At 38.4% G+C, this 13,253-nt stretch overlaps 1 protein-coding gene across 1 annotated transcript in view; it reads left to right on the top strand.

The window, feature by feature from the left end:
• TTBK2 (tau tubulin kinase 2) overlaps positions 1-13,253 on the top strand; it is a 215,350-nt gene that overhangs the window by 147,529 nt on the left and 54,568 nt on the right. The window contains 2 exon segments of the mRNA XM_078151365.1: positions 5,477-5,634; positions 12,910-13,126. Of these exon segments, the coding sequence (XP_078007491.1) occupies positions 5,477-5,634; positions 12,910-13,126 (375 nt within the window).

Here is a 13,253-nt window from a genome sequence, read left to right as displayed (position 1 = left end):
CACCTGAAGGTTATCATGTCCAGAAACTTATTTGAGCCTCATCTTTTAATGATGTTGCAGTGGATGGAGTGCTGGATGGACATGGAGTCAGAAGACTTGAGTTCAAGTCAGCAGTAACTGTGTGATCCTGGGCAGGTCATTGGACTGCTTGCCTGCCTCAGTTTCCTTATCTGCAAAGCAGGGATAATAATACCTGCAGCATTCTTGTGAGCATTATATAAAATGTTTATATAGTACTTTGCAAACTTTTAAAGCTCTATATAAATACTGTTTATTATCATTAGCTATCATCTCTATCCCCCAACTTGCCACTGCTAAGTCTATTTTATTCTTCCTCCCAATATCTCTAATTTTATTAATGGCAATACTATCCTTTAACTGATATAGGTTTGAAATCTCTGGAGCCTCCATTTACTCCTGTGCCCTTTTTATTACTGCAGTCAACCTATCACCAATAGAATTCTGGTTGATATCACATGTCTTTTGCTTCCTTCCCCTTTTCCATTACCCCTGCTTCCACTCTAGTTCAGATCCTCATTACCTGTTTCCTAGATTACTATAATGCCTCTGAATTAATATTTGTGTCTACTTTCTCCTCTGCCCCAAATCATTAAACACTGCTGCCAGATCCATTTTCCTTAAGCCTAGCTCTGCTTATAGCACTTTCCTGTCAACAAACATTCAGATTTATCTATTGACTACTGAATAAAATCCACTCTTCTTAAGCTGGTGTTCAAAGTCCCCCTCAATTTGGGTCCAGTCTAGTCTTATCTTTGGTCCAGACACAGCCTGTACTTTCTCACCTTTCTTATAACACTATGAAGTTCCCTGATTTCTGTTGCTAGACCCTAAGCAGCCTGGGGATTAGGAAGGGATATCCATCATACATTTGTTCTAAAAAGTAGACATCAATCAAAAAGTAGAGTTATTTAGGGTACCTTAGGAACGTACATTTGAATCCAAGTGATCCCATGGGGTCCCCAGCCATGAGTTGATCCGTAGATTAATCCAGGCTAGAATTGGTCTAGAGCAGAGGTGTCGGTCACAGCCCATAAAACTCCTGAGTGCCTCCAGAACCAGATTAAAATGTAACTGGGAAATGTTTAACAGAACCAATAAAAATACAACAAAACATGGATAATGTTAACTTGTGGCTTTCTAAGTCAATGTAGGGCCCGCTGGGATCTGTTTCTATTTGAGTTTGACACCAACTGATCAAGAAGACTTCATGGAACCCTTCTGAGAGACTCTCAGTCTCCAGGGCATCAAAGTAGACTTCTCAAGGCAACTTCTGACAGGATTCACAAGGTCCAAAGTCTGACCATTTGGTCAAAGAGATGAATTGGAACACAACTGAAAGAATAGTGTTAATTGGCGCCAGTGCCAAGTCCAGTGGCCTGCTTTGGTTCCTTAAGGCACTAGCCTTCCATAGTTTTCTTGGCATTTAGGAATGGTGAGAGTAGTTAGAGTTCTGTTCCTTCTTTGACTTGTAATTCCAATATGAGATTTTCTTTTTTCTTTCTTGTTGCTATGTCTTAGCATGCAGAACATAAGTACAGTGAAATATATTTCTCTCTGATAGACTATGCAAAATGGTGTTTAGAAGGTGGGTGAAAAATTACCTTTCAGTATCTGCTTCTTAAAGGCACCAACCAAGATAGCATGGCTACTCTTTTGTCCTGTTTAAATGCTTTATTGATTAATTGATTTTCTCATTATTATCTGAGAAATTCAAGAGCCTAAATCCCCTACAAGACCTTGGGATCTCAAATTACAAATTGTTCCTGTTATTTCAAGGACATTGCTTTGTGTTTACTTTTCTTGTAAGGATAAAGTGGGATTCCAGACAAGGGAATATGATACAGCTATTGATTTTACCTTATACTAAAGACATGTGAGGCACTTTGCCTAGAGCTCTAATCATTCCCATTCTCCCTGCTCTCTAATTCCAAGCATAATTGCTATTGAAGAGGAAAATATGTTGAAGAATTGAATAGACTGAATCTAAACAATTATATGGTTTATAGGTACATTGGTTCGGTCAACTTTTTGTAGATAACTGTTATTTAAGGTATTTAAGTGGAATCTATGTGACACTGCTCAAGGATGTTGTACATTAGATTCATCTCATCTCACCCAAGGGATTAGACTAAAAGACTTTGTAGTAGATGGAATTATAAATCCTTAGTGATGAAAAGGACCTCAGAGTTCATCTATTCCAAAACTGTATCTGAACAAAAGACTCCTCTACAATATTTATGATTCTTTGATTTTGAAAATTTTTTTTTCATTATTCTGAACTTGACAAACACCAATAAGCATGAGCATTTACATATACAGAGAAAAGCACAGAAAGAGGATTTATGTGAAACCTAAGTCATTAAGCATTTTTTTTACTTTATTAATTTATTTTGATTAATCAACAATCACTTCCATAAGCTTTTGAGTTTTAAATTTTTTCCTCCTCCCTCCCCAAGATGGCACGCAGTCTGAGGCTATATGTATACATTCCTATTAAACATATTTTCACATTAGTCATGTTGTAAGGAAGAATTAGAACCAATAGGAAGAACCACCAGAAAGAGAAAACAAAACACAACAGAAGAAAAAAATAGCAAACAGTATGCTTCAATCTGCATTCAAACTCCATAGTTCTTTCTTTGGATATGGATAGTATTTTCCATCATGAGGCCTTTGGAGATATCTTAGATCCTTGCGTTGTTGAGAAAGGTTAAGTCTATCCATATTAGTCATTGCACAGCGTGGCTGTTACCGTGTACAACGTTCTTCTGGTTCTGCTCACTTCACTCAGCATCAGACCATACAAGTCTTTCCAGGTTTTTCTGAAGTCTGCCTGCTCATCATTTCTTATAGCACAATAGTATTCCCTTACATTCATATACTACAACTTGTTCAGGCATTCCCTAATTAATGGGCATCCTCTCAATTTCTGTGCCCATGTTCCAGGCGTTGTCCTAAGTTCTAGAAAGGCAAAGAAAGGCAAAAACAGCCCTTGCTGTAATGGTGCTCACAGTCTAATAGGGGAAGCCAATATGTAAATAACTATGTAGAAATAAGTGATAAATTGGACATAATATTAGAGGGAAGGCACTAATATTTAGAAGGACTGAGAAAGGCTTCTTGTAGAAGCTAAAAATTTAGCTAAGATTTAAAAAGGCAGGAGGCAGAGATGAGGAGTGAGAGAATTCCAAGCATGGGGGACAGGGCATGAATGCTCAGTCAGGAGATGGAATATCCTGTGTGAAGAAGTTGACTAAGAGGATGGCTTGTTGGGAAAATCACAGTTCCTTCCTCCTCAATACTTTCTTCTCCTTTGGCTTCCATGACACTGTCATTCCCTAGTTTTCCTCCAATGTGTCTCCTTCTTGGTTTCTTTTATTGGATAATTATCCATGTCCTGTCCCTTAACCATGATTGGGAGTCATGAGCATGGAAATAATACCTTGAACCCAGAGAAACTGATGAGATCACCAAGAGAATAGAGAAGTGGGGAAAAGGCCCAGGATAGAGCTTAAAGGGTGCTCATGATTATGAGACAAGACATGAATAATTATCCAGTAAAAGAAACTGAGAAGGAACAGTTAGATAAGTTGGAGGAAAACCAGGAGAGAATAGTGTCATGGAAACAAAAGGAGAGAGTATTAAGGAGGAGGTGAGGGTCAACAAAATCAAAAACTACAGAAAATTCAAGTAGAACAAGACTCGACAAAAGGTCATTAAATTTAATACTGAAGAGATCAGTAGTAATTTTAGAGAGTATGGTTTCATTTAAAAGAGGGAGCTGGAATTCAGACTGGAAGAGACAGATATTAGCAAGAATGAGGAACTGGAAGTAGACTACTATTTCTAAAATTTTGGCTGTGAAAGAGAGAATTTTTATAGTTTGGGATGGCAAGGTGAAGTGAAAGGGTTTTTTGTTTATTTGTTTGTTTTAAAGGATAGGAAGAGACTTGGGCAGGTTTGTAGCCAGCATGTTCACAAGACTACTGAATGTTTACCTGAATTTAAACAAACGTACCTACTCTTTTCAAAATTGGAGAGTGGGATTGGAGCAGAAGAGATGTCCCATTCTTTGAATGTTAGGCTGAGCTATTTTGATATGAGACTCTAAGTTTTTATTATATCTTATTGAGCCAGGGAATTACAGGAGTAAATTTTTAGAAGTTATTATCACTATTGTGTTTAGGATGGATTACAGTAGTAGAAAAGTAGCACCAGGGGAAGAGAAAGATATGAAGTTGTTGTAGAAGGTACAGATAGAGACAAAGTAAGGCCCTGGAAACTGGAAGTTTGATCCTAATGGGGGGAAAAATGTGTGTGTGTGTGTGTGTGTGTGTATGTATGTATGTGTATGTGTATATATATATATATATATATATATATATATATATATATATATATATACACACACACACACACACACACACACACACGTATACACACACATGTATGTATATATGTGGGTATATATATATATACATATGTATGAGAGCATTGAAGAATTTTTTTTTTGGTGAGGCAATTGAGGTTAAGTGACTTACCCAGCGTCACACAGCTAGTAATTGTTATGTGTCTGAGGTCACATTTGAACTCAGGTCCTCCTGACTTCAGGGCTGGTGCTCTATCCACTGCGCCACCTAACTTCCCCTATGGAAGAAATTTTAAAAGAGAGCCACAAAATCGGAAAGTCATAGGCATTAACCTGAGAAGTGATCAAAGTATGAAAAGTGAAATAAAGAATAAAGATAGAAAGGTACAAATCTTGCTGGAGAAGAAAATATACTATGTGGTGACAACCAGTTGCTCATGGAGAAAGGAGAAAAGTTAAACTTTTAAACTAGGAGAAAGTAAGAAAAGAGAAATTACCAAATGTGATAGAAAAAGGAGGGCTGTGTTCTATAGATAATGATAGAACCTTATTCTATCATTAGATTTGGTGATGTGTCACTTGCTAACACCCACTGTACTCAGAGGAAAAGATGCTGGAGGGAGAGAATAAAAGATAAAAAGTAGGTTTAGGAATCAGAATAGAATTGATTGCTCATGTCATATAAGAGAGAAGAATAACAGAAGTTGACTATCAAACTGCCTCTAGGCTGGACACTGACAGAATAAATGAAGTGAATATGAGGAAAAAATAAACATAGTCCTGAGAATATTGGGTCCTATCAGAAATTCTTTTAAAAAGTCTTAAAAAGGAGATAATGGTCTCTTGAAGCCTTTGAGACCTGTTTGTGGACCAAATCTGTGAGTTAACCTCATCTAAAGAAATAAAAGTATTTTCACTGTTAAGAAGATCAATGAGAGTATTTTATTTAAATTAAATCTTGGGGGAAAACCAAATGATGAGCTTGTTTTTCTCTTTCTTGCTCCCTTAAAGAATTGAAGCAAATTTATTTACTGTTGGCTTACTCAGTGTTTTGTTCTGTCTTGTTTTTTATGTATGTCGGTTTAGCTTCTTACATCCGTGTTTGACAACAGCATCAAGACTTTTGGAGTAATTGAGAGTGACCCTTTTGACTGGGAGAAGAGTGGAACTGATGGCTCCCTAACAACCACCACTACTTCCACAACCCCTCAGTTACACACTCGCCTAACACCAGCTGCAATTGGGTATGTCCTGAACAACCTCCAAACCATTCAGCAGCAGCAGAAATGCCCTAGATAGTTCATCCAGACTCTTTCTTCAGGGACCCTAATGCCAAGAAATAAGAGAAAGGCAGTGGGGTTTCCTGAACTCAATACCATTCTTGTCCATTCCCTAGATTGGTGCTAGTTTTCTAATAAAGTAACCGTAGACTTCCCTGTGAAGTGGGAGTTAAGGGATTAGATGACTTGAGGATTCTCAGTCTCCTGACAAGCATTCTTCAGAATGCGAAAGAACCTTTGCTGTGGCGGGCTCACACCTTCTAGAGAACATATAGGTCTCTAGAGAGTATAGTAAGCAGTAATTGTATATTAATGCTGGTGGTTGGGATCACAAACACCGCATGGACCTTTAAGAATAATCTGCCTATTTTTTGAAGGGTGAGGATAAGTTGGTCTTTGGTCTGTGATGCTTTCCCTGCCTTTTTCTTTCTGTTTTTCCCTCTTCTCATCTACAACTCTGCCACATGAAATCTTCTTCCATTTTTCTTGTCATCACCATTATCTCTTCTTCCTTTTTTAATCCTCTTTAGTCACTGTATAATTTTTAAAAGTCACATGAAAGGAAATGCACTGTGTCCTAAAAGTCTTGTTGCAATTTTAAACTCTCAAAGTTTGTGTAACACCCTATATAGGTAGAAGCCCTCCCCTTACTTTGCTCAGTGGCATACATATCAGTTCAGTAGTTGCATTTCACCTCATGCCCATTTTTTAAAGTGAGTTTGAGATTTGGAATCTTTAGAGATGACTGAGATCAGTGAGAATTCATGTAGAATCACAAAACTGGAACAGAACATAGAAACTCTTTGTCCAGTTCCTTCCATTTCACAGATGAGGAACTGAAGCCCATAGAGGTTAAGTAATTTGTCCAAAGATGTCGTAGTTAGTCACTAGATGAAGTTAGAACCCAGGCCTTCTGATCCTTATTCTAGTGCTCTTGTCCCTGTTACTTTCTGATTAGTGCTAAAAGTGGGCATGGCTCATGATTTCCCATACGGACCTCTTCTTCTGGTCTTGTTTTCTGTTTGCAAGTGTTCATGTTTGCTGATGTTTGTCAGGTTCATATTATTTTATTTTAAAATATTATTTATTTATTTTTGACATCCTTTTCTTTTTAAATTTTGAGTTCCAGATTCTCTCCTTCCCTCCCTCCTACTCCTCCCCCATGCACTGAGAAGGCAAATAATATGATATCAAGCATATGTGTAAAATCATACATAACATTTCCATATTAGCCACATCACACACACAAAAAAAATAAAAATAAAGCAAGAGAATTATATTTTAATTTGTACTCAGAGTTCATCAGTTCTTGCTCTGGAGGTGGGTAACATTTTTTCATCATGAGTCCTTTGGGATTGTCTTGGATCACTGAATTGATCAGAGTAGCCAAGTCTTTTACAATTGATCATCATTACAACATTGCTGTTAATGTGCACAGTGATCTTCTGGTTCTTACTTCACTTTGCGTGAGTTCATATAGATCTTGCCATTTTTTTTCTGAAACCACTCGTCATTTCTTATAACGCAATAGTACTCCATCCCAGTCATATCCACACCTTGTTCAGCCATTTCCCTTCAATTTCCAGTTCTTTGACACCACAAAAAGAGCTGCCATAAATATTGTTGTGCATATATGTCTTTTTCCTTCTCCTTTGCTCTCTGTGGGGTACAGACCTAATAGTGGTATTGCTGGGTCACAGGGTATAGACAGTTTTATAGCCCTTTGGGCAGTGTTCCAGATTACTCTCTAGACTGTTTGGGCCAGTTCACAATTCCACCAGTGGTTCATTAATGTTACCTGTTTTCCCTCATCCTCTTCAGTATTTGTCATTTGTCCTTGACCTGGGAGCTCTGGGATTTAGCTGAAATATTCCTGGGAGTTCTCATTTTGGGATCTTTCAGGTGGATTCTTTCAGTTTCTATTTTACCTTCTGGTTCTAGGATATCAGGGCCGTTTTCTTTGATAATTTCTTGAAAGGTGATGTCTTGGCTCTTTTCCTTGCTCATGACTTTCAGGTAAATCCAATAATACTTAATGTATCTCTCCTTGATCTATTTTCTAGGTCAGTTGTTTTTCCAGTGAGATATTTTATATTTTCTTCTGTTTTTTCATTCTTTTGACTTTGTTTTATTGTCTCTTGAAGTCTCATGGAGTCATTATCTTCCACTTGCCCAATTCTAATTTTTAAAGAATTATTTTCTTCAGTGAATTTTTGTACTTCCTTTTCCATTTGGCCTATTCCGTTTTTTAAGGTGATAGTTTCTTCAGTATTTTTTGTGCCTCTTTTCCCAAACTGCTAATTGTCTTTTCATAATTTTTTTGTATCACTCTCATTTCTTTCCCCAGTTTTTCCTCTAGTACTCTTATCTCTTTCTTTAACTCTTCTAGGAATTTTTGCTGGTCTTGAGTCCAATTAGTATTTTTCTTTGAGGCTTTGCTGTAGCAGTTTTCTTCTAAGTGTATGTCTTGGTTTTCCCTGACCTTGTCAAAATTTTCATGGTCACATTCCTTTCTTGTTGTTGTTTGCTCATTTTCCCCAAATTATTTCTTCACTTTGTACTTTATGCTAAAGATGGGCTCTGCTCACCTAGGGGTAAGGAGGCACTGTCCTAAGCTTCAGGCTTTTTCATGCTGCTGTTTTAAGAGTTAATTCTGGGAGTCTACAAGTTTTCAGTGCTTCCAAGATGGTATGATCTGGAAAGAGGTATGGTCACTGCTCTGGTCTTTACCCAGGAGGGCCTTTACTCCCCTGCAACCACAAGTACTAGTGCTCCTCTTGGCCCTAGAACTATGACCATGTCCTCTGCTCCCTTGTGACTGATCGCAAGTGCTCCTCTCTGTCCTAGAACTTCAAGCCAGTACTATATATGGGCTATACAGCTGTCAATCATTGCCCACTGCATCCAGTGCCAGCAAAGGGTCCTCTGTAATCTTATTCTGACCGGTTTTCTGACCCCCTTACCATCATTGGACTGAAAGCTCCCAAAGCTGTGGCTGCTGTTTATGTCATGGCCACCTCCAAGGCCCACCACTGGTGTTCCTGCCATCCTCTGGGCCTGCACTCACCCTGGTGTCACAGACCTGTCTTGTGGACCTTCTAAGTTGTCTTAGGCTGGAAAATCTTTCCCTTTGTCCTTTTGTTGGCTCTGCAACTCTAAATTTTATTTGAAGCATTATTTTAAAGTTTTTTTGGAGGGAATGTTGGGAGAGTTCAGCTGAGTCCCAGCCTGTACTTCACCATCTTGGCTCTGCCTTGCATTGAGATGAGGTTCATTTAAAAAAAAAAAAAAGAAGAAGAAGAAAGAAAAAGAAAATTGAGGGAAGAAATAGAGGTGTCTAAGGCTATCAGAAATTCAGTTGATGAAGGGATGGAGTAGAAGTTCTCCTTAAAATTCTGTCAACATTCAGATAGTAATAATATATTGAGAAGATATTCAAAAATAAGTTGAAAAATAAGACAGTGGGACCAGGCTGTCCTCATAACATTGGACATTCCCTGAGGAAATATACATACATGCATACATTGAAAAAGAATAAGAATTTGGGAGAGAAAACATTAAGGAGAGAAGTGGAAGAGGGTACATTAAAATAAAGAAGAAGAGTATAATAATTACCAGTCTTTCTACTTCACTTCACTTGATTTAAATCTCTGATTTTCTCTCTTCACATTCTACCTCATATCACACCTATTTATGTATATATCATAGCCTTCTTATTAGATCATAAGCTCCTTGAGAACAAAAAATGGAATGTGTTGGGTTTTTGTCTTTCTTCCTTTTTTTTTTTTTAGAGGCAGTCAGGGTTAAGTGGCTCACTTAACTAGTGAGTGTCTGAGGTCACATTTGAACTCAAGTCCTAATTCCAGGGTTGGTATTCTATCCACTATCCTAGCTGGCCTGAATGTATTGTTTTTCACATTTTGTTCCTTGCACTTAGCATAGTAACTTTTACACAGTAAATTGTAGTGGGAATAGCACTGAATTTGAAATCTTAATCCTGGCTCTGCTACTTACTACTTGTGTGATATTGGTCAAGTTAATCAGTCTCTCTGTGCCTCGGTTTTTTCACATATAACATGAGGGTGGCTGGACAAAGTCATCTTTAAGGTTACCTCCAGATCAAACTCCTGCAATCTGGAGGCCATAGATTGTAGGATTAGAACTGGAAAGGGCTTGGAGTCCAATTCCTTAGTCTTATAGATGAGGACAGTTCAAGCCTAGAGAGGTTATGTAACTTGTAATAAGTAGTAGAGGCATGATTCAAATTGATGTCTTCTCACTTCAGACTTCAATCCATTGCCCTTACAATCAAACTCAATTTTCACCTCCTTCCCCACCCTGTTATAAGCCCATCACGTATATGCACAGGCAAAACCCAGGTCACATGTTCATGTCCTCGCCTGTGATGTATATTCTTTTTCACATTACTTCTAGTGTCCTATTTCTTGGACATAACTAGAAGCTTATTTCCATTCATTCCTTGAATTGAGATTTAGACAGGACTGTGAACAGAGGTGCTATATTGTGATTTTTGTGATTTGAGTTAAAGATGAAGCTAAAATGTTATAATGGGTTAAAGTAAGGATTGAGAGGGAACCTTCTGTTGTAAGCGAGATGGCTGTAGGCAGTGAGGGTGAATGGGCTTCTGGAGGGGCCAGATGAAGGGAGGAGTTCCAATGGAACATCATCATCTCAGAGATGTGAAAGAAATGAGGATGGTGGCTGGGGGAAAAGCAAGGATGAGGGGGTAGAGATTTCTTATGTCTTGAAAAAAAAAGAAGTTAGGGTAGTGTGAGGGGAGCCAGAACTTAATGGAATGAAAATGCTAGCACACAAGAATGGGAATATTTGCCGAAGAAACATTGTTTTATGTGGCCGCAGAGGAATCAGAGGCTTGAAAATGGCAGGGCTTGGCTTTTCAGGTTTTCAGAGATGCAAATAAAGAGCAGATGAATGAAGATATAGCTAAGGCCGGAGGAAATGTTGGTGAACACATGTTGAACTCAGTAGTTATTAAACAGATTTTGCTTATATGCAGCTAACTGATTTTTAGATAATTTCCAAACTATATTTGGAATTAATTCTTTAGAATATTTATTTGGAATAAATCTCAGGGGCAGCTAGGTGGTGCAATGGATGGAGCACCAGCCCTGAAGTCAGGAGGACCTGAGTTCAAATCCAGCCTCAGACCAAACACTTGACACTTACTAGCTGTGTGACCCTGGGCAAATCACTTAACCCAATTGCCTAAAAAAAACCCAAAAACCAAAAAAACCCCACCTAGTTCTCTTCATCCATTGGCCAGCAACTAGAACAAAGGATTGGTCTTTCTGGCAGTGGTCTTTGGAATAAATCTCTCAGTCTGTTTGAAGCCAAATATGTGTTGAATAAGTGTTTGTTTGTTGAAACCTCTTTTATAAGGCTTAGAAAGATTGACTGACAGGCTTATTCTCTGTCAAAGCCCCAGGAGGAATGATTTTGAGGACTGCAAGGTCTTTAGTTGAGATTAGTCTCTCTGTATTTTTAGAATCCAAACTTCTATTGAGAAAAAAGTCTTCAGGGTCTGAGATTAGCCCATCTAGGCAGGAGACTCTCCTGAAAGTAGTTAGGCCCTCCTCAGGGGTGGGGAAACTGTAGCCTCGAGGCCACATGTGGCCCTTGAGATCCTCAAGTGCAGCCCTTTGACTGAATCCAAACTTGTTCTGTGAAGTCTGTCCTAAATGTAAAGAGACAGTGAAATAGTATGGAAAGAACATGGAACTTGGGATTTAGGAAACCTGGCTGCTAATAGCGGTCCTCTCATTCACCTTGAGCAAGTCACAACTACTCTGGTCCTCTGATCATTAATAAAATCAGGAGGTTGAACTAAGGCCAGGGGTGGGGAACTTGCAGCCTCAAGGCCACATGTAGCCCTCTAAGCCCTCAAGTTGGGCCCTGTGATTGAATCTAAACTTCACAGAACAAATCCCCTTAATAGAAGGATTTGTTCTGTGAAACTTGGACTCAGTCAGAAGGCCGCACCCGAGGACCTAGAAGGCCAAATGGGCAGTCTCGAGGCCACAGGTTCCCCACCCCTGAACTAGGCAGTCTCTAGGGTCCCTTCCAGCTTTAAGATTCTATAAATGTGTTATCCTTAAATGAAATCACACAGAGCATCATAGGATGCCTGTACAAAACAGACGTTCTTGTGATAACTACACATTGTTTGGCCATTATCCCCATGCTCTGTTGAAGGATCTGTGTCTATTTCCAGACATTTCAAATTACTACCAAGAAAAGGGTACAATTTTTTGCTAAGTACTTGTTTCTAGGCAACAATATTTTTAGAACACCTGGTATATTGAATTCTAGGTGTTATGAAAAGATACAAAGAAGACTTGGGGCAGCTAGGTGGCGCAGTGGATAGAGCACTGGCCCTGAAGTCAAGAGTACCTGAGTTGAAATCTGGCCTCAGACCAAACACTCGACACTTACTAGCTGTGTGACCCTGGGCAAGTCACTTAACCCCAATTGCCTAAAAGGAAAAAACAAAACAAAACAAAACAAGACAAAAAAGAAAACAGAACACTTGACCACTGCCTTGACAAATTAATAGTCTAATTAGAGAGGACCAACCATCTAAAAGATATATAAGCACAAAGAAGTTAAACAAGTTCCAGGACATCATGATTGAAACGGAATATAGAATAGTGGGTTCTGGGTTTTCCTCCAGGATACAGCAAGTCATGTCCTACAAATATCTGAATTCCTATGATTTTGCAGAAAGGTGTCTCCAAATATTTGTGCAGGCAATTTTAGTGTTTTACATGGTAAGTTGATTATGTGATCGCCCTTATGTTGAACTCATTCTCTTTATAATACTCTTTTCCTAATCCTTGGGAAAATTACCAATAATTAGGAATTCCATTTTAATTAATAAAGGCTTTTCTTGAATAACATGATAGATAATATTTCTGATTTAACTTCTGTTGAGTCATATTAAGTCAAGTCAGTAGAATATTTTATTTAGATTTGTGAATTTATTGCCATGTGAAAAAATTGCAGTTGAACAAGTTTTGGAATCTTCATGCCCCAACATGGACATAGCCTGGTGTTCTAAAGACTCTTTCTTTTTTTGTTTTTCATAGCCTTAGTATGTGTGGACTTTGTTATCATAATGTAGGAATCAAAAGCAGAATAGCCTCATAGTATTTTTATCTCTGTGCTGATTATAAGTCTTGTCTCTTTTGTCCTATATAGAATTGCAAATGCCACCCCTATTCCAGGAGACTTACTTCGAGAAAATACAGATGAGGTATTTCCAGATGAACAGCTCAGTGATGGGGAGAATGGTATCCCTGTTGGTGTATCACCAGAAAAACTTCCTGTATCTGTGGGACACCCTCGTCCTCAGGAGAAGGATGTCTGGGAAGAAATGGATATCAACAGGAACAAGATAAAACTGGGGATCTGTAAGGTGTGTACCTCTTAAGCATGTCTCTTCCTGTGCTCTTAACTGAATTTATCTAATTGTATTAAATTAGCAGTGTATGACTTTATTAACTTTAGTAATTAGAAGCATTCAGAATACCTGGCAGTTCATG

Source organism: Phascolarctos cinereus, unplaced genomic scaffold, assembly GCF_003287225.1.
Source record: "Phascolarctos cinereus isolate Bilbo 61053 unplaced genomic scaffold, phaCin_HiC Scaffold_3;HRSCAF=262, whole genome shotgun sequence".
In the NCBI taxonomy this organism is placed as follows: Eukaryota; Metazoa; Chordata; class Mammalia; order Diprotodontia; family Phascolarctidae; genus Phascolarctos; species Phascolarctos cinereus.
This window is presented reverse-complemented; position numbering and strand designations above follow the sequence as displayed.